General features: G+C 36.9%; 1 protein-coding gene across 11 annotated transcripts in view; it reads left to right on the top strand.

The window, feature by feature from the left end:
• The window catches only part of Dop1a (DOP1 leucine zipper like protein A), a 94,503-nt gene that overhangs the window by 7,676 nt on the left and 65,359 nt on the right, over positions 1–21,468 (top strand). For 9 of the 11 annotated variants that reach the window (XM_031345833.1, XM_031345832.1, XM_031345822.1 and 6 more), the window contains exons 2-4: positions 11,688–11,878; positions 13,734–13,915; positions 20,035–20,205. In XM_031345833.1, the coding sequence (XP_031201693.1) occupies positions 11,741–11,878; positions 13,734–13,915; positions 20,035–20,205 (491 nt within the window). In that variant the 5' untranslated portion in view covers positions 11,688–11,740. Of the gene's footprint in view, positions 1–2,699; positions 2,784–2,968; positions 3,059–11,687; positions 11,879–13,733; positions 13,916–20,034; positions 20,206–21,468 lie in introns of those variants that run through there. The other 2 variants (XM_031345823.1, XM_031345824.1) reach the window with 2 other exon arrangements.

Here is a 21,468-nt window from a genome sequence, read left to right on the forward strand (position 1 = left end):
AAAAAAAGCATAGAGAAAAGCAGTGAGTCTCTGCTAACACATCAGAAGCCCAGGCAATACAACAGTGAGAATGCAGCCCGTGCAGCAGGAGAAAATACGAATCCAGCGTACATAAAGAACTAAGTTCAACTACACACATTCCAATTAAAAGATGGCACAAGCCTGTGAAAAGATATCTCTCCAAAGTTCTCAATGTCCAATAAATATGAAAAGAAGCTCAGTGTTACAATGCGAATGAAAACTGCAGAAATACTACTCTCACCCTTAGGGTAGCTAATTGCAAAACAAAACACTACACAGAAAATAGTGTTAGTACATCTATAAAAAAATTAGAACCTTGTGTACAGTGGACAAGGAACATAAAATGATACAGCCAAATGGAAAATAGACTGATAGTTCCACAAAACATTAAACACTGGAGTGGGGAGAATAAAGCACTTGTCACATAAGCATAAGAACTGCAGTTTGGTTCTCCAGAACCCACTAAATACTTGGTGGGCCTCGTGGGCTGCCTGTAATCTGCTTGGAAGGGGGAGAGGGATTCCTTCAGAACAGTCTGGCTAGCTAGATTAGTGTATATAGGTAAGCTTGGGGAGGTGGAAACTGCCTAAATGTACATTTACAGGTAAACTGATAAAACAGACAATGTGGTCTATGTAATAGAATGTTACTCAGCCTTTAAAAGGAAAGTTTGACACATGCAACAGTGTGAATAGTGTTGAGGACAGTATACTAAATGAAATAGGCCTAGCATAGTGAAAAGACAAGTGTTATGTGGTTTTGCTTGTGGAAAGTAGCTGTAGTAGTCAAATTCATATAAACAGAAACTGAATGGTGGGTGCCAAGAACAGGGCAGGGAGAGGAAAGAGATTGTTAGTGGATATAAGGAGTTTTAGGCTTGCAAGATGAAAGTCAGAGAAGACTCTATAACTTATGTACTTATTACTACTGAAACAGACAGTTAATGAGAGTAAATTTTAGGTTGCTTTATAGCTTTAAAAGATGATGAGCCTTTAGCGAACAAAGCATATGTATGTTCAAGATACTATAGTATAATTTAAACCATGTTTCTACTATTGAAAAAGATAGTGAAATAAAGAATGAGCCAAGTCGAGATCTGACTTATAAGGTACCATTCAGAGGCATAGTGTTAAGTGTCATCTTATAGTAAAGCTTCAGTGACAAAAAGAAGCTGGGGCATAGGGAAAAGATAACAAAGTGAAGGGAGAACGTCTTGACTAGTGAGTAGTAGCTGCGATTTTGCTTGCAGGAAGAGAAGTACAAATGATAGGATTAAATATATGGGCCCCATTACTAAAAAAGACTGGTAATTGAGACTGTGAACTTGTGTTTCACTTTCCTGGAATTAGATGTCAAAATTATAACAAGGGCATTTCTTACACGCTAAGAAAACTATAATGCTTCAAATGGATTATCAGCTTTATCTTTCTGAACTTCCTGAGGGAGTAATGTGCTCTGCTTTTTACTTGTAAAAGTAATTGGCTCCTGGAATATAATGAAAACACAGGAATCTGCTGTAATTTAAATGTAAAACATCTAGGGTCCATGGGTAGACTCTGAAAGAGTCTGAAAGATAGGCACATTTGTGCTCATTGCTAAAGCTGTTCCAAAAGCAGTCTTTCTGATCACCAAAATACCTGTGCGGAGAGCTGGGGGCTGGGGGACAGTGGCACTATTAACAGCCCTGCTTGCTTCCCAGAGCTTATGCAAAACTTTTTCCCACATATTCTCCTACTCCCTTGAATGGACTAATATGTAGACATAAGATATACTCAATTTGGATTTCATTTTTACCTCTATGTAAAGTTACTCCACTGATATACTAGTATATTCCTGTATAATATTATATCCAATCATTTACATACCTAGACATGAGCATATTTGGTCCATGTAGATAATTTAACTTTTTATGAATGTACTGTTTTAATATTCTCAGGCTGTCTTTCCTTGTCATCTAAAAATGTCGTTTCTTCATATATAAATAGTATATATACAAAGAAATAAAACATTTCAACACTAGCAAATTATAGCAGTCTGAAAAATAGATTTTTTTCTTTTTCTATTAAAATTATTTAATACAGTATATTTTGATCATATCCTTTCCCCTTTCCCAACACTTCCCAGAATCTACCCACCACTTTACCCACCCACTTACATGGTCATTGTGCATTCTCTTGTGCTTGCTAGCACTCCCCCTTGATCAAGTGCTAGCTTGCCCTCTCTTTGTCCCTGTCTCTCTCAAAAACCAAACAAAAACACAAAAATGGGTGGGGCAGGGTGTTGTTGTTAGCCATGGGGCCTGCTCCTGAGAGTGGTAGACATAACCAGTGACAAAAATAAGTGGCCAGCACATGAACACACCCTGAGTAGAGTCCAGGAAGCAAAAAACAAAGCATGGCTGTATTAGAGTAAGATGAATGGCTAGAAAGGTGACTGTTGACTTGCTGACATTTATGTGGGTCTGGAAGGACTTTACCATAAGACATTTTTGAGCTGTTTAAATTGTAAATAGAGAATAAGGAAATGAAATATTGAATGTGAGAAAACCTTTGATAAACTTTTGCTGTGAGAGAGAACAGAGAAACTTGTTGCCAGCCAGAGGTCCTGTGGAAGTTCAGGGAAGGTGATGAATTTTGACTTCATACTCAGGGCTGCATAGAAATCTTTTTCCTTTGTAGGACAAGCTTTTATTGAAGAATGGAATACTAAGGACTCAGAGCATAGAAAAGAGAATGAAACGTAGACCACACCAGAGGAGGACGGTTAGTGGAAAGTTCTCTTGTTCCCAGCAGGGAAAGCAGGGAATGTGGATATAGGGCAAGCTTGGTATAGGTTTGCTGGAGGGGAACTGGAAGCATTCCCCATGCTTCTTCTTTTTTAATTAATTACGTCTTACTTTGATTGTGTTTGTTTTTTATTCTTGTTAATATGATTTTGCTTCCCTGCAAACTTCTAGATTCAAGCTGCCCTCTGCCTCTGCCTCCTGAGTGACTCTCCACGCCTCTGGTACCAGACTCTGCTCTTAGCCATAGTTGAGGTAACTCATCAGTAATTAAGGAGAGAAGATATGGTTAGAATCTTGGGAAGATATGAAATAGTTGTGCCAAGGTGAGAAATTTACTAAGGAAAATCACTGTATTAGGACAGTGATGCAGCCAACCAACCAGGTTAGATTATTTTTCTCTAACATTAGTCAAGTTCAAGCATTTAAAAAAGAAGGTGAGCAGAAGTAGGATTGGATTTTCTCTTGTAGAAGTTAGAGTGTCTTAGAGGTTAAGAACACTGGCTGTTCTTCCAGAGGTCCAGAGGTCAATCCCAAGCACCCACATGGTGGCTCATCTATAAAGGGATCTGATACTCAGTTCTGGCATGCAGGTGTACATGCAGCAACTCATACATTAAGTAAGTAAAATAAAATAAAAAACAACAAAAAAAGAAGTTGGCAGGCTCTTCTCATTTATTCTGAGGGGGCTGTTTGAGAAGGAAAAGACTTATGAAATAGTGATTTAGCCAAGTTGGTCGAGTTTAGATATCCAACTCTGTTTCCTGACCTATATTTTTATGCTTCAGTTTCCTATCTGAGAATACTCATAGCACCTGTGTCAGGGTAAAATGAAATAATAAAAGCTGAACACAAATACATCAACAAAGAGTACCTACCAGTTAGTAAATGCTCTGTAAGGCTTCTCAGATGCTGCTACTTCTGCTGTAAATAGAAACGCCCTGTCGTTGTAAAACGATTAGAATTGGAACATGGGGAGACATGTAAAGGAAAGACTGAACATACCTTGGAGTCATTTGGAGTTTGAGATTACAGTAATTGTATGTGTGGTTGAATCATACTAAAGATACAGGGCATAGTTTGTATTTGTGAATTCCTAGTATATTTTGTTTTCTATCAGTTTTCTAAATATTGAAGATCTTTAAGAATTTTTTCTTCCATCATCTTTCAATCCTCAGGAGTACTAGTTTTATGAGTTTGTTAACTAAACAATTGGTTAATGATTATTTATTGTCAAGTTAATACTGAAAGTCAGAACTTTTAACCAAAGTAAAATAGACATACTAATTGTAACATTAAATTTCCAAATGATAGCCGGGTGGTGGTGGCGTATGTCTTTATTCCCAGCACTTGGGAGTCAGAGGCAGGCGGATTTCTGAATTTGAGGCCAGCTTGGTCTACAGAGTGAATTCCAGGACAGCCAGAGCTACACAGAGAAACCCTGTCTTGAAAAACAAAACAAAAAAATAAATAAATAAAAACAGCCGTCAGGTGTATCTTTAGAAAGGAGTAATTGGGCTGAAGAGATAGCTGAGTAATCAGGAATATGCACTGCTCTTGTAGAGGGTCTGAATTGGGTTCCTAGCAGTACTCCACCCTGCTGTATCTGCAGCTCCAGGGATCTGACACCCAGCACTAGCCTCCAAGAATACCACATATATGTGCTATACATAACACAGATTGCATGAACATAGAAAGTAATAATTTTTTAAAAGAAGTGAGTAATTAGAGGTTGTTACCCCTCAGCCCTCTTGTGTCTTCCCCGGCATAGGAGAGTGCAGCGAGCACTAACCTGAGTGGACAATCTTCATGTGCCTGTTAGGAAGTTACTTTTTTAACCAGTTAAATGAAGCATAGTAAGTATAGGTAGTACTCTGATGCAGTATTTAGTTCCTAAAATTTTTCTCTTTTTATGCCATAAAACACAAAATAAATGTATAGAACCTCATTTACTCAAAGAAATCTTTGTTTTCTTTTTAATAGACAGCCATGTTTCTTCATTTTTTTTTGAAAGAGAAATAATATCACACTAATCATGTTTAGTGGCAATTCTAGTTCAATTTGTCTGAGTTGTCAGTCTGAAAGAACTAACTAAATTTTCAAATGGTTCTTTAGGTCAAGTCAGAAAACTACTTTTAATGACTCCTGAAAGGTTTCAAATGCCATTATGATTTGATTGTTTCACTTTAAGAGAAAACAAATTTGAATTTTTTAGTTCAAGTTTCTAGGACATGATGCTTATATAATGCTGTACACTGACTAATTTATAGAGTAAAGATTTGTTCAGTGCAAGGTTCTAGAGGCTGGGAAGTTCAGAATTAAGATGTCACATCTGGTAAGATCTTTCTCTCTGGGGGTGACTAATAGCAGAATCCTTAGGCTGTGCCCCCCCTGGGTTGAGGAGCCCGTATAAAGTGGCCAGACTTACAGCAGACCCAGTCTGGGGTAAACCAGTAAGCCTGTGAAGAGTTTCACTCATTGATAATGGATTAATCAATGGATGAAGAGAGCACCAGTGACCTGATGGTCAATGACCACACTCTTAATCATCCTATTAGGAATTGAATTGCAACATGAATTTTGATAGAAACATAATACCAAGTTATATGAAGTGATTAGTTTCATAGGAAGATTGGGATGTTTTAAAATTATTTTAAACAAAAGTCATTTTGTAGAAGAAATAGAAGGGTCACATGGTGACCATTTTAAGAAGCATGGAAATGTTCTATATCTTAGTTGTGGTGAGGATATTGTTTGTGGTCCTAGTTCTCAGTAAAGCTGCACCCATTATTCAGACAATCAAATAGATGTTAAGTGCAGGAATTCTCAATTATCATCAAGATAGCAATTCCCAAAGCCTTAGTCCTGCTCATACCAAAACTGCAATGACTCAGGCTCCTTTGTTCTATTTACAGATATCATAAACACATCCTCCTATACACTTTTTAATCATTTTAAGATACTTAAAATCATTAATATAATATAAAGACTGTTAAGATAGTTTTATACTATATTAGTTACTGGATGTTGACATAAAAAAGGTAGAATTGAAAAAAAAAGATCCATAGGGACTGATGGTATAGCTTAGTGATAAGGGTGCATGTTAGTATGAGAGAGACTAGGTTCAATTCCCACCCCAACCCCGCCCTACCCTCCAGCAAAAAAAAAAGGGGGTGGGGAGAAAGAAAAGAAAAAAAATACAGATGCATTTTTTTCTTTCCTGAATGTTTTCATCAGGTCATTACTTGAATCTATTGATATGAAACTCAAAAGACGTTGACTAATAAAGTCATAAGCAAGCACATCATAAAGAGCTTCATCTCATTTGTGTTCACAAACCCATTCATGATAAGACTGAGTTTTATACTTTGCCACTAACAACTCAGGACCACAACCAAGACTAGTTATAATGCATTTACCCATAATTAGCATAGTCCTAGTAGTATGTCGATTTAGTAGGGAGTGATAGAAGCAATAAAGAGAATGCTTTTAACATTTTCTGTCATAAGCATTCTGATAGCTTAAATATACTACTTGGTTTTGGTAAGCTTTGAACTAGGTTTTATCTTGTTATAGATGAGGAAACCCAGACTTAAGAAAACTAGGTGCTTGGTTCAAGTCATTCATCTGGTAAGGAATTTTAATTTTGTGGTCAGGATATCTTGACTGATATGTTCTAAGGCTCTATTTTTGTTGCATTTTTATGCTCTGAATTTCCATAAAATATCCTGTTATTAAATACTTTTTGGGTTGTTTATTTGTACTTCTTTGTTTGACATGGTCTTGCTCACTGTAGATTTGCCTGGCCTAGAACTCACTATGTAGACCAGATGACCTTGAACTCACAGAGATACACCTTCTGGGATTAAAGGAATTCCTACCAAGCCTGACTCTTGTATTAAATATTTGGAGTAGTGAGGTTTTTTTGTTTTGTTTCTGTTTGCCAAGCTCTTTCTTGGGAAGAGACAGTCATAGGTTTTCTTGACACAATATGGGAAGTATTATGTTTGTGTGTTGTTTAAGCCATGTTGTGACATGTAGGGACATACTGTGTTAATAGACTATGATGAGATAAATACAAAGATGGAAATAAATACTTAAAAATCTTTATGGCAATTTAACTATGTTATAATAACTAATCCCCGTAATTGCATCCATAGATGATAAAAATAGGAGAAAACCTAGTCCTTAATTAAAATTAGCTTGAGAAATATTGACTTAAGTAACCTTAAAATATGGAAAAAATTGCCTAAGAACTGAAATTTGTATTACATGTTAGGTTAAAAAGTAGCATACCTGTTTATGTTCTAATGTCTGATTAATTTTGTGGTTAGCTCACTGAGGAAACTGAACCTAGTGGCTAATTCATATCTATAATTCCAATGTGCAAGAGAGTTGCTGAATGAGAAAGCATCCTGGCCTGCACACTTTCAGGTCCCAAGGTTATTTTCTGGCCTCTACGTGCATACACATGTATGAGCATCTATATATACATGTTTGAGAATCAATACATGGGTATATTCCCCCAACCTCCACTAAATAAAACTACATCTGCATAGTCTTTAAGATTCATTTTTTTATAAGTTAGTGTGTGCACACACCTGTGGGTACCAGTGTAGGTCAGATTGTGTCAGGTCTCCTAGAGTTCAAGCCAGTTGTGAGCAGCCTGATAGGTGTGCTGTGCAGAACTTAGGTCTTCAAGGGCAGCCAGTGCTCTTGACTGCTGAGCCATCTCTCCAGCCTTTCATTCTTTCCAACCTTTATCCCATGAAAGTCTCTATCCATTTATAGATGTTTTATTAATTATTCAAACCCATGGCTTTGTTTTAGTATGCCACATTTCTTTTTATCAAAAGCACATTATTTTGTATAAGGTAATAGTTGAAATTTTTAAAATGTTAGAATAAATTAAATATGACTTAAAAGTTTATATCATATGGCTCATGATAGACATATCTTCACTCATTAAAGCAATCTTATGAGAACTCTAAAAGCAAATTCATATAAAGACTGAATATTTTACTGATATTTTATAAGCAAAACTGTAAATATTTATATATATTTCATTGTGAAAAGATAGATTCCATGTACACACCCAATAAATAAGTTAAATAGATCCAAAAATAAGAAATAAAAAGTTGTCAGAGCCTGGGACTGAAAATGTCTAATGGCTTTTAGTTTGGTTTGACTTTTGTTTCAGACAGGTATTCTTCAGCACTGTTGTCTTGTTGTTGTTGTTGTTGTTGTTGTCTTGTTGTTGTTGTTGTTGTTGTTGTTGTATTCAAGGATTCATCTGACTCCACATTCTCAGTGCTGGAACTACAAACACATAACACTGCACCAAGCTTTTTAAAATTTAAAACACTGTGTTGGTGTGAGTATCTGAGGATGTACAGGTATGTGGAGATCAGGACAAAACTAAGATGGCTGCTTCAGTTGCTTCTCTACTTACTTTGTGAGATAGGCTCTCTCATTGAACCTGGTGCTGAAGTTTCAGCTAGAGTGGCTGACCAAGGAACTCACAGCATCTGCCTGTGAACACACTTAGACAGCACTCGGGTCATAGGCACACTCCATATGACCAGTTTTTACCTAAGTCCCGAGGCTTCAAACTCAGGTTGTTAATTGCATATTAAGTACTTCATTCCTGAGCTGTTCATTGCCTGGCTTTTTTTAAAAAATTATTTAATTTTTACTTATTCACTCTATGTCACCCTCACTGACCCCCCTCCCAGTCACCCTGTCCCACAATCCTCTTCCCCATTCCCCCTCCCCTTCTCCTCTGAGCAAGTGGGAGTTCTCCTGCGTCCCCCCCACCCCCCCACCCCCGGCACATCAAGTCTCTGCGAGGTTACATTGCCTGGTTTTTTTGACATGGGTTCTGGGAATCTCTAGTCTTCATTCTTGCAAGACAATCACTATACCACCTGAGCTGTCTCCCCCCCATCTAGATTTTTTTTTACCAGATTCAAACTTAAAGTTGAATACAACTGCATTAGTTACAAGTATCACAAATTTAGCAGGTCATTAATAAACAACATATCTATTGAGGTTTAAAAATTGTATTATCCTTCTGCTTACTGATAAATAACTCCTATTTTCATGAGTAGGAATTGCTACTAAATTGCTTCTCAGGTTAACCTCCTATGTACACTGAATATTGATTGTGTATCTTCAAAATGGATGTGTTCTATCTTAAGTTGGAATCTTGCCAAGGAAAGAAATTGTCCTTATCAGCAAAAGTTATGCATATGCTTTGTTTACTCCATTTCCTGCTAATACAGCACATTGTTAGATTTACTTATTAGAATTTATTGTAGTTTATGCATATGCCTTTAGAAAATCTAATGCTTCCCATTATGTTCACTCAAAATCAAAACTTGAAATGTTTTAGATATGTTCATCCCACAAGTATCCTTATCATCTTAGAGGTTTTATTATCCACAATTATGGCTTTGTTTTCAGGTCCTGCTTATTATTTTTTTCATCTCAAGTTTATTGATGTATGTATGCTTATGGCTGCTTTCTAAAATGTTAGATGAAACATGCCTGTAACCTCAGCTGCTTGGGAGAATGAAGCAAGAGGGCTACAAGATTGAGGCCAGTGTAAGTAACATAGCAAGGCCTTGTCTCAGTAGAAAATTTCTAAAAGGATGAGCTGCCTCTCTGTGTTAGAGTAGTATTACAGGGGAAGCCCCTGCTCTGTCAGTAGTGAGGGGATAGAAACCACACCTTGGCAACAAAACAGCTTGCCTAACATTTCGTTTATTTCTGATTTTAACTAGTAAGCCAGGTGGGTATGAATCTCAGTGAGTCTCATTCTTACAGTTTTGTACTGTGCATCTGCATATTTTCTTTGTAGATATGTCTGCTCACATTTTCCATTTTAAGACTTTCTGTTTTTTTATTTTTTATTTTTAGATTTTATTTACTTATTATATGTAAGTACACTGTAGCTGTCTTCAGACACCCCAAAAGAGGGCATCAGATCTCACCAGGGATGGTTGTGAGCCACCATGTGGCTGCTGGGATTTGAACTCAGGACCTTTGGAAGATCAGTCAGTGCTCTTAACCACTGAGCCATCTCGCTAGCCCCTTAAGACTTTCTTATATTGAAGAGGAGCCAGGTTTTTTTTTTTTTTAAGATTTGTTTATTTTATGTACATGAGTACACTATAGCTGTCTTCAGACACACCAGAAGAAAGCATCAGATCCCATTACAGATGGCCATAAGCCACCATGTGGTTGCTGGGAACTGAACTTAGGATCTCTGGAAGGACAGTCAGTGCTCTTAACTGCTGAGGCATCTCTCCAGTCCCCTGAAGAGGGTGTATATGTATATGTATACACATATATATACATACATACATACACACACATACATACATACCTGTTCAAGTACTTGGTCAGATATGGTAAAAATAGATGTTCTCCCCGCTCAGTTCCCTTTTCACTGTCTTGATGGTATTTCTTGCACCACAGGTTTTAAATATCAATACAGTAGGATTTTTCCCTTTGGTTGCTTTTTAAATATTATTTCTTAGAAGGCTGTTTACCTCTAGGTCATGCAATTTTACTTCTATATTTTCTTCTAAGAATTTTATAATTCTACATGTCAAATATAAATCTATGATCTTTTTAGGTTAATTTCTGTACAAATTTGAGGAAGGAGTCAAATTCAGTTACAAAAGTATTAAATGAGTTATATTTAAAAGAAGACTAATGAAAAACTGTTTCTTACTCCATCAAACTGTTATGGCAGCCCTTGAGGCCTATTCTTACACCGTTTTCAAGGCCTACAGCCTAGCTGGTAGGCAACATGCAGACAGAAGTGTAAGGTAAAAGTGTAAAAACTGGAAAAGACTTATACTCACTTCAGTTAAATTCTTGTTATTAATTACCTATTGTGATATAACAAATAACTCAAACTCAGTGGTATATGTGAGAAAACTTTCTGCGACATGTCTGAATAAATTTGACTTAGCCATGTGTATTACTGATTTAGGAATCTCTTATAGAGTGACATCCAAGTGTCAGATGGGTCTGCACTCAAATCCAGACTTAGCTGATGACAGATTATCTATTTAAAATGGCTCTCTCATGGTGATGACACAAAGCCTCAGTTCTTCATTATGGGTTCAATTCCTAAGGTGTCTTCATGATATGATAGCTAGCTTGTCCCAGATCTAAGTTATCTAAGAGTCTTTAGAAGCTGAAGTCCTTTTTGTGACCTTTTGAGTACTGCCATTACTTCTGCCTTACTAGCATCAGTGGGAAGGTGAACTCTTGATTCTGTGGAGGCTCAATGTCGCAGCATAGGGGAATACTAGGGCAGTGAGGCAGGAGTGGGGGGGGGAGCTCCCCCATAGAAGCAGGGGGAGGGGATGGGATAGGGGGTTTGTGGAGGGGTAACTGGGAAGGGGGATAACATTTGAAATATAAATAAATAAAATAACCAATAAAAACATAAAAATAATAATGAAACTATTGAAGAAAATATTAACAAAATAAAATAAAACAGATGTTTTTCTCCTTTGGTTTCTCGTTTCTTTTTTTTCTTTCCTATATCCTTGATATTTTCAATCTAAACATTCTTACTAGATTTTGCTATCAAAATAGAAGAGGATATATACAGAACTTTATTGACCAATGTGGGCAGAAATAACATGAAGTAATTAAAATTTTTCTTTTTATATGCTTAAATAAGTTTAAATGCTCATTTTCTACTTTGAATATTAATATTACCCTGTATACTGACTAGAATTTTGAGTGCTTCTGTTAAAGAATCTGTAAAATTAGTCATTTGGTTTTTTTGTAACGAGACTTTATGAACCCACTGCCATACTTTACTTTGTAACCTTGGTTTCTCTGGACTGTCTTGTAGGGAATGATTTTGCATGACTTTGGAACTGGCCTCTAGTAGAACACGGTGGGAGAATGAACACAGAAGAGCTAGAGTTACTGAGTGACTCCAAATACAGAAACTATGTAGCTGCAATTGACAAAGCACTAAAGAATTTTGAATACTCCAGTGAATGGGCAGATTTGATATCAGCACTTGGAAAACTCAACAAGGTATGCTTTTCTTATCCATTATCCACTTAGTAAAAGGAATGAAAAGCAGTAATCTGTTTATGCCTGTTTACACAAGATTTAGCTAAATCTTGAAGTAAAGACTATAAAATGTAGCTGAACCTCAGCTTTCTTTTTTTTTTTAAGATTTATTTATTTTATATATGTGAATACACTGTAGTTGTCTTCAGGCACATCAGAAGAGGGCATCAGATCCCATTACAGATGGTTGTGAGCCACCATGTGGTTGTTGGGAATTGAACTCAGGACCTGTAGAAGAGCAATCAGTGCTCTTAACTGCTGAGCCATCTCTCCAGCCAAACCTCAGCTTTCATAAATGGCATTTTACTTCATGAGTTCATGCCTATGTTGTCAGGCATATTACTAACACTTCAGCAGTTCTCATTCAAAGAAACAATAGCACTTAAAAGACGTAAGTAGTAGTAATAGTAATAGTAGTAGTAGTAGTAGTAGTAGTAGTAGTAGTAGTAGTAGTTCCTGTAAAGGCACAAGACTAGGAAGCGTGTGTGTGATACTGTGAGGGTAAGTTTGTAATTGAGCATCAGATAAAGTTCTGGCGTTCCTGGCACCAAAATGAAAAGCTGTAAATGGAAAGTAATAACTGCAATTTCCTTTCCTAATGGTGTAAGTGCATCAACAAGACACACTTTATGCCTAGGCAAGCCTAGTTACAAGTCAGTTCTTTTTACAAAAGCAGTTTTAAATATAGTCCCTAAGCCTTTGAACTTGACTTGGAATGAGCCTTCTTCCATAGTCTGCTTTTAGTTAAATTCCTATAAAAGGGCCACTGATCAACTCTCAGCTTCCTGTTTTGACCCAATTTTATTCTACTTTCAAACTTTACTTCTTTCACACACATAGTTTTGGTATGATTATTGTTTGTAAGTGATTGGAGATGCTTCTAAATATTGAAAGAGGATAGATAGACAAAGAATATGTTCACAGTACCTGTTTTAACATCAAACAGCTTCTTGTGTCATTATTGGAAAGGAAATCTTAACATACACAGCAAGAAAAATAGGTTGCAAGATCACTACCCTGTTAGTATAAGAAAAAAGATTTTTATTTCCACTATGCTAAGGGTTTACCTTAAAATGGCATACACAAGCTGCTGTGTTGTGCAGGTACTTCCAACATTTACCATGTGAGCTTTGAAATCTTCATCTCTCTCTAATATCCCGAGAAATATGACTTCCTTTCAGGAAACTAGGGTTTTTGTCTTGCTGAAAGATTGCTAAGAGTCCCATTTTGAGGGCTATTTGGGAACTATTTCAACAGCAGTTCTTTGAATTATGGGCATGAGGGCATGATTTAGGCTAATTAAGAACATAATTAGCTTCTTATACGTTAATCTGCATTAGTGAAAACATTTTATTGTATCCAAATAACAAAAAATAAGATGCTAAGCTTATAGATGAAACTAATTTAAAACATGGTAAGACAACCTATGCAGACACAGAGAGAGACATGCATATGTAGATACACAGAGATCGATCCCCCCCCTCTCTCTCTCTCTTTCCTTCTCTCTCCTTCTCTCTCTCCATAAACCACCCTCAGGAAGGTACTCATGATTTTCTGTCTCGTGACAGATAGTAAAGATTTACAAAAATCTGTGCCTTTATTCTCTACACATTTTGTACAAATTATTCTTTCATTAAAAATACATATTTCTGTTAACATATAATTATATTTTTAAGAATATACTCCTCTTTAATTTCTTTTTTAATTTCAAATATGTATTGATAAAGTTTCAAAAATTTTCTATAATAATTTTTATAAAGAAATAGTAATAAAATGAGACATTTTTCTCAGTTTCACTAAAATTATTTTCTTCAAGGTTTTACAAAATAATGCCAAGTACCAGGTAGTACCCAAAAAACTGACCATAGGCAAACGCCTAGCTCAATGTCTGCATCCAGCATTACCAGGTGGAGTTCATCGGAAAGCACTTGAAACATATGAAATCATCTTCAAAATCATTGGTCCTAAACGACTTGCCAAAGATCTTTTTTTATATAGGTAAGAGTAATTTTATTAATTATGTACAATATAAAAATATACTGTTAGCTACGTGTGGTGGTTCATGCCTTTAGTCTCAGCAGTCAGGAGGCAGAGGTAGGCAGATATCTATAAGTCTAAGGGTCTATATAGCTAGTTCCAGACCAGCCACGAATACATGGTAAGACCGTCTACAATATATATTTGTATACATGTCTAAACTGTTTAAGCTTTCTACAATAAAATTAAAATTTTGAAAAATTGTTTCTTATATAAATGTCAAATATTTGAATTAAGTGCTTTAGAAAAAAGTAAAACCTTTTTCAAATTGTGGTTTTTTTCTTAACATTCATAAAAGTTGTCATTCAAAATTGTTGACACTAGTAAGGCATTATATCTTTTTAAGGTTGGAAGCTAGCCTAGTGGGGAAAAAACTATTTCTCAGTAGCTTTATCATCATAAACCATCCTTTGACCATTCTTTTCTTTGGCTTCTATAAAATGGCATTTTTAAAAATCTTTTTTATTGTCTTGTACCACCCTTTCCTTTTCCACCCCAACTAAATGTCTGCCATTTCTTAGGGCTACCTTGGTTCTGGGACTACTCATGTTCTCACTTTATATTGTCTTGTTGAGCAAGCATGTCCACACCATGTATATTTAAAGTATATAGCGTGATGACATGAGGTATATATGCTAATGAAGCAGATTCACACATCTCCCATTGCACAGTTCTCTGGACCTTTCTTGCTTTTGACTTTTAACCTGCATCTCTATGTTTTCTCCCATGCCTGATAACCTTGGTTTGTTTCTTATATACTGAATCCAAATTGATGTCTCAGTTGCTGGCCCTAGCTTTCAACTCTTGGCTTAGTCAGCATATATGTGTGTATCTTTAAAAGCCACTAAAACTCTGCCTGTTTAAAAATAGATCTACCCTTCCTATAAACACTTCATTGTCTATAAAAGATACAACCATTAATCCCTTTGCACAAGCCTTAAATCTGAGTTGCACATCTTGATAACCTTGCCCATAGTCTTCTACTGAACAGGCTCCCTGGAAGTTCTGTCTCAATGGTTAAGAGTGGGGTTGTCAAACTAATTGTTCTTGGACCACATTTTTTAAAACTCTTTGTGCCCTCATTTACAAGAATGGAAATGATAATATTGTTTATAGAAATGATACTATTCATAACATACAGCAAGATCTTACAACAGTGTGCCCAGTAACCTACACATTACCCCAATGTGTTTCCAGTGCATCTGTGTACTTCACTGGCAGCAGCCAGTTCAAATGAGCATCATCTTTACTCTGGATTTTGTCATTCACTGGCTTAATACTGATTCAGCCTCTGTCTTTAGTTTCTTTTTGTTTTGTTTTTAAGATTTATTTATTTTATGTATATGAGTATACTTCAGACACACCAGAAGAAAGCATCAGATCCCATTTCAGATGGTTGTGAACTACCATGTGGTTGCTGGGAATTGAACTCAGGACCTCTAGAAGAGCAGTCAGTACTCTTAACTACTGAGCCATCTCTCCAGCCCTGTTCTTAGCTTCTTATTCTCTGTTCTTCACACAGTATTAGAATGATCCTTTTCAAATACATTAAAGAAATGATGTTATGTATGCCTTCTAAGATTTCATGTACTGGATTGAAAAAAGTTTTCTCAAACTAAGATTATCCAACTCAGAACATAGATCGTCTATATGATTCCCAATTTGTGAGGGTTCTTTTCCATTGGCAAGCTCTTCAGTAGACTTCAGCTGGCCATCATCTAGGCCAGCTCAGTTCTTACATTGTCTTTCTGCAGATACCATCAGATCTCACAGGTTGATGACCCAGTAAGACTGTTTCCAGTACTATCACTGTGAGCAACTCCAGGCCTCCAGAATTGTGACTAACGATCTACAAGTTGTGGTCTATACAACTCACTGTTTAAATCTAATTAATTTGCTAGAGTAACTCATAGAATTCTGAGAAACATATTCATTGGCTATCATAAAAATATTTTAAAGGACACATACAAAAATGAAGGGCCTGAGGACAGGAGTTTCCCTTCCTGATTGAGAGCTTCAGTATAGCAGCATACTGTTCCAGAATTCAGCTCCAGAATGTGGATGAGTTCCTGATTACCTCTACATAATCACTGATGAGAAACTTTGAACCTTCTGTCTGTCCTTTGAGGTTTTTATGGACTTCATTGCATAGGCAAGATTAAAGCATGAACAACCATATAGAAGCATGATAGAAAAAAAAGCATGCTCAAGTGTTAAATAATAATATGCTGAGCAAGGACACCAGCATCTGCCCCCTTTCTGCTTATTTTATCACCTCTGCATGACATTACTTCCTAACAGGTTTAAGTAGAGTAGGTTAATTTTTGAAATGACAGTCTTCTGATCAACTGTCAATCAAAGTAGATAAGAGTTTCTTTACAGCTACATCCAAGTCAAAATGGCAGGGAAAGATTAATTTCCAGAATCTAGCTCTAGGAAAAGAAAGTCCAGTTTCTTTTTTATTAGAAATGTTCTTTATTTACATTTCAAATGATATCTCCTCTCCTGGTTATCCCTCCAAAAAAATACCAAAAACAAAAACAAAAACAAATCCTGTTTCCTCCCCCTTCCCTCTGCTCACCAACCCACCCTCTCCCACTTCCTGGCCCTGGCATTCCCCTACACTGGGGCATAAACTTTCACAGGACCTCTCCTCCCATTGATGACCAACTAGGCCATCCTCTGCTATACATATGCTGCTGGAGCCATGAGTCCCAACATGCGTGCTCTTTGGTTGATGGTTAGTCCCTGGGAGCTCTGAGGGTACTAGTTAGTTCACATTGTTGTTCATTCTAAGGTGCTGCAGACCCTTCAGCTCCTTGGGTTCTTTCTCTAGCTCTTTCATTGGGGACCCTATGCTCAGTCCAATGAATGGCTGTGAGCCTCTACTTCTGTATTAGTCAGGTACTGTCAAAGCCTCTCAGGAGACAGCTATATCAGGCTCCTGTCAGCCAGCACTTGCTGACATCCAAAATAGTGTCTAGATTTGATGATTGAATATGGGAAGGATTTCCAAGTAGAACAGTCTCTGGATTGTCCTTCTTTCAGTCTCTGTTCCATAGTTTGTCTCTGCAACTCCTTAGATGGGTATTTTGTTCCCCCTTCTAAGAAGGAACGAAGCATCCACACTTTGGTCTTCTTTCTTCTTGAGTTTCTTGTGATTTGTGGATTGTATTTTGGGTATTCTGAGATTCTGGGCTAGTATCCACTTATCAGATAGTGCATACCATATATGTTCTTTGTGGTTGGGTTACCTCACTCAGGATGATATTGTCCAGATACATCCATTTCCCTAAGAATTTCATAAATTCATTGTTTTTAATAGCTGAGTAGTACTCCATTGTGTAGATGTACCACATTTTCTGTATCCATTCCTCTGTTGAGGGACATTTGGGTTTTTTCTAGTTCCTGGCTATTATAAATAAGGCTCTTATGAACATAGTGGAGCATATGTCCTTATTACATGTTGGAGCATCTTCTGGGTATATGCCCAGGAGTGGTATAGCTGAGTCCTCTGGTAGTACTATGTCCAGTTTTCTGAGGAACTGCCAAACTGATTTCCAGAGTGGTTGTACCAGCTTGCAATTCCACCAGCAATGAAGGAGTGTTCCTCTTTCTCCACAACCTCTCCAGCATCTGCTGTCACCTGAGCTTTTTATCCTAGCCATTCTGACTGGTGTGAGGTGGAATCTCAGGGTTGTTTTAATTTGCATTTCCCTGGTGACTAAGGATGTTGAACATTTCTGTAGGTACTTCTCAGCCAGATTCAATGCAATCCTTATCAAAATTCCAAGACACTTCTTCACAGACTTGGAAAGAGCAATTTGCAAATTCATCTAGAACAACAAAAAACCTAGGATAACGAAAACTATTCTCAACAATAAAAGAACCTCTGGTGGAATCACCATCCCCAACCTTAAGCTGTACTATAGAGCAAATGTGAAAAAAACTGCATGGTATTGGTACAGTGACAGGCAGGTGGATCAATGGAATAGAATTGAAGACCCAAAAATGAACCCACACATCTATGGTCACTTGATCTTTGACAAAGGAGCTAAAACCATCCAGTGGAAAAAAAGACAGCATTTTTCAACAAATGGTGCTGACTCAACTGGTGGTTAGCATGTAGAAGAATGCAAATCGATCCACTCCTATCTCCATGTACAAAGCTCAAGTCCAAGTGGATCAAGGACCTCTACATAAAACCAGATATACTAAAACTAATAGTAAAGAAAGTGGGGAAGAGCCTCAAGCACATAGGCACAGGGGAAAATTTCCTGAACAGAATACCAATAGCTTATGCTCTAAGATCAAGAATTGACAAGTGGGACCTCATAAAATTGCAAAGCTTCTGTAAGGCAAAGGACACTGTTAATAGGACAAAAAGGCAATCAAGAGATTGGGAAACGATCTTTACCAATCCTATATCTGATAGAGGGCTAATATCCAATATGTACAAAGAACTCAAGAAGTTAGACTCCAGAGAACCAAATAACACTATTTAAAAATGGGGTACAGAGCTAAACAATTCTCAACTGAGGAATACCAAATGGCTGAGAAAGTCCAGATTTTATTATCAGGTTTGGGATTAAAAAAAAAAAGAGAGACGGAAACTGATATTTGAATCCTAAAATACCATGACAAAAACAAAAGGTTTTGGGGTTTTTTTTGTTGTTGTTTTGTTTTGTTTTGTTTTGGTTGTTTTTAGTGCATTGGGGTGGAAGCAAAGATATCAGCAGAAAGCAGAGAAAGACAGAAATTGCAGACACATAGTTGTCAGTGAGGCTAGCTCCTGGTAAAGGCAGGACATGACCCTAGGCACACAAAAGGCAGTTTCACAAAGACAGAGTGTGACTATATCTTCAGGTCACAGTGTTCCTAAAATTTTGGGCAGAAAACTACTCGATTATACATGACTTCTACTTCCCATATGAAAGGAGGAGTAAGTCTCTGTTCATCTTTAAAGTACTACCTGGGTGCAAAAAAATGGCACAAGGGTCTTAAATATAGAAATACTGGCAGTTGTGATCTCCTGTTCCCAACACTCAAATAGTTCAATCGTAGTAATAAAAATTCTATATGGCACTATTTACTACTTTAGGAAATCAAATAGGGCTACAATCCTAGTCTAATTAGCAAGTTAGTGTCAATTCATTAAGGAACTGACATAACTTGAGAACTGAATGTTTAAGGACTCCCCAGTGTATGTAAGTAAGAGTGTAGGGACTGGAGAGACAAAGGCCTGGAGGCTACATAGCACATGGAACTCAAAGGAACAGAATGGCTGAGTTAGGAAGACAAGAATGAAAAGAGTGAGTGTACATGGGCTGTACAGTGTGTACAGTAGCCACAGTAGAAATGTTCAAAACTGTTGGCAGGAAATCTATGAGACATTTTTAATGAAAGTTATAACTTCATAGGAGTTTTGAATACTACCTGTTAGGAAAAGGTGATGAAAATATGGTAGTCTCTGCTAAGTAATTACGCAGGAAGAATTTACTCAAGAATTAGCTACAAGGAAACCTAAAGAGAGAACATAGCCAGTGGTTGATGGTTAGAGGAGATTGGTTCGGTTTGGTTCGGTTCGGTTCGGTTGAGACGGGGTCTCTCTACACAAGCCTCACTATGATGGAACTCACTATGTAGACCAGGCTAGCCTTGAACTCAGAGAGATCCACTTTCCTCTGCCTCCTGAGTACTGGGCATGCACTACTACACATGAGTCTTGGATGAGACATTTTTACAGTGGATGCAAACATCACTACTAGATAGATATATAGCTTTTGGCAGCTAATAACAGATACCATATTTTAAAATATTAGTTATGAAGGAGGAAGGACAGACTTCTGGAAAACATGAGAATTCTTGTTTGGAATTGTAGATTATCCAGAGTTTATGAAACATCTAGGAATCTTATGTGTATGAAACTCAGGTCAGAGAACTGGCTTAGTTTAACAGATGTAAAAGTCATTAATAGATAATATTTTAATCATTTGCTGTAACCTGTTTCATCAGAATATATGATATACTTGCATATAAATTAATGTTGGTGCTGTTTTACATCTTTCATTTTTTAACAGTTCTGGGCTGTTTCCTCTTCTTGCCAATGCTGCTATGTCTGTGAAACCAACACTGCTCAGTTTGTATGAGATATATTACTTGCCTTTGGGGAAAACTCTGAAACCTGGTCTCCAGGGTTTGTTGACTGGTATTCTTCCTGGCTTAGAAGAAGGATCGGAGTATTATGAGAGGTAATGGTATTTGGTCCTCTTTGATATTACAAATTATGAGTTGGTCAAAAACAATCCTTAACTGTGCTTTAACATCACAAAATTAATTATTCTAGACATATCAACATGAAACATTAAGATTTCAGTAGCGTGGAACTGGAGATATAGCTCAGCAGTTAAGAGTATTGGCTAGTTTTGCAAAAACCTAGCTTGGATTTCTAGTGCTCAAGTGGCAGTTCAGTTATCTCTAACTCTAGTTCCGTGGAATCTGATGCCCTCTTTTGGCCTGCCTGAATTGGGTACCAGGCATTCATGTAGTATTGCATACACATACATGCAGATAAAGTATACATGTACACATTAAAAAATAAAAATTAAGAAAAAATTATTGGAGCTAGAGAACTGATTCAAGGGTTAAGACCACTTGCTGCTTTTCCAGAGGACCTGAATTAGAGTCTCAGTACCCACTTGGAGGTTCACAGCCATCTGAAACTCCAGTTTCAGGGGATTTAGCATCCTTTTCTGGCTTCCACAGGCATCAGGCAGTTAAGTGACACACAGATATACATTCAGACAAAACAGGCATACATATAAGATTTCAACAGCAATAAAAACTATTAAAAAGTAGCTAATTTGAGCTTAGGAATACTTTTTAATGTTTTCTAATTGTGTTCCCTTTCTTCATCTGTAAATGAAAAATAACACCTGTCTATATGTTCCTGTAGTAGTCAAACCAGTCCAGCGCTTAGCACATGTAAGTCACTCAGAACATATGGCCCATAAAATCCTGATATAACAGATAGATTAACAAGTAATGAAGAGTGTGAAGCGGGTCCCTGTGCCAGCAGTGTTTAACCTGCTAGTGGGAGAAAAGAGCCTGGCAACAGTGCACTGCTTTTCACTAGCTGTCGCTGTTATACTTTCATGTAATGTTAAAGGAAAGGATCTAGTCTGTTTTGGAGTCTATTGTTTTTAAGAGCTAATGGCTATACACAATGTGTGATGCCCTTATGTTACAGAAGGAAAGAAGAAAGAAATTGAGTCTAGTTGGCAAAAATAGGAAATGCTAAGTTTAACTTGTGAGTAGGCATAATGAATTAAACTTAAATAATTTAATCAAGTACACTGACCAATTAATGTATTCCAACTATCTCCATGATACTATAAGAGTCTAATTCTGAAAATAAGGATTATCCTTATAGGATATATTAAAAGGGAAAAAATATAGTCAAAACATAATAGCATAATTCACTTTTTAAATTTTTTTCTTTATTGTCTTTATCA

This window comes from Mastomys coucha, unplaced genomic scaffold (genome assembly GCF_008632895.1).
Source record: "Mastomys coucha isolate ucsf_1 unplaced genomic scaffold, UCSF_Mcou_1 pScaffold23, whole genome shotgun sequence".
Classification (NCBI taxonomy): Eukaryota; Metazoa; Chordata; class Mammalia; order Rodentia; family Muridae; genus Mastomys; species Mastomys coucha.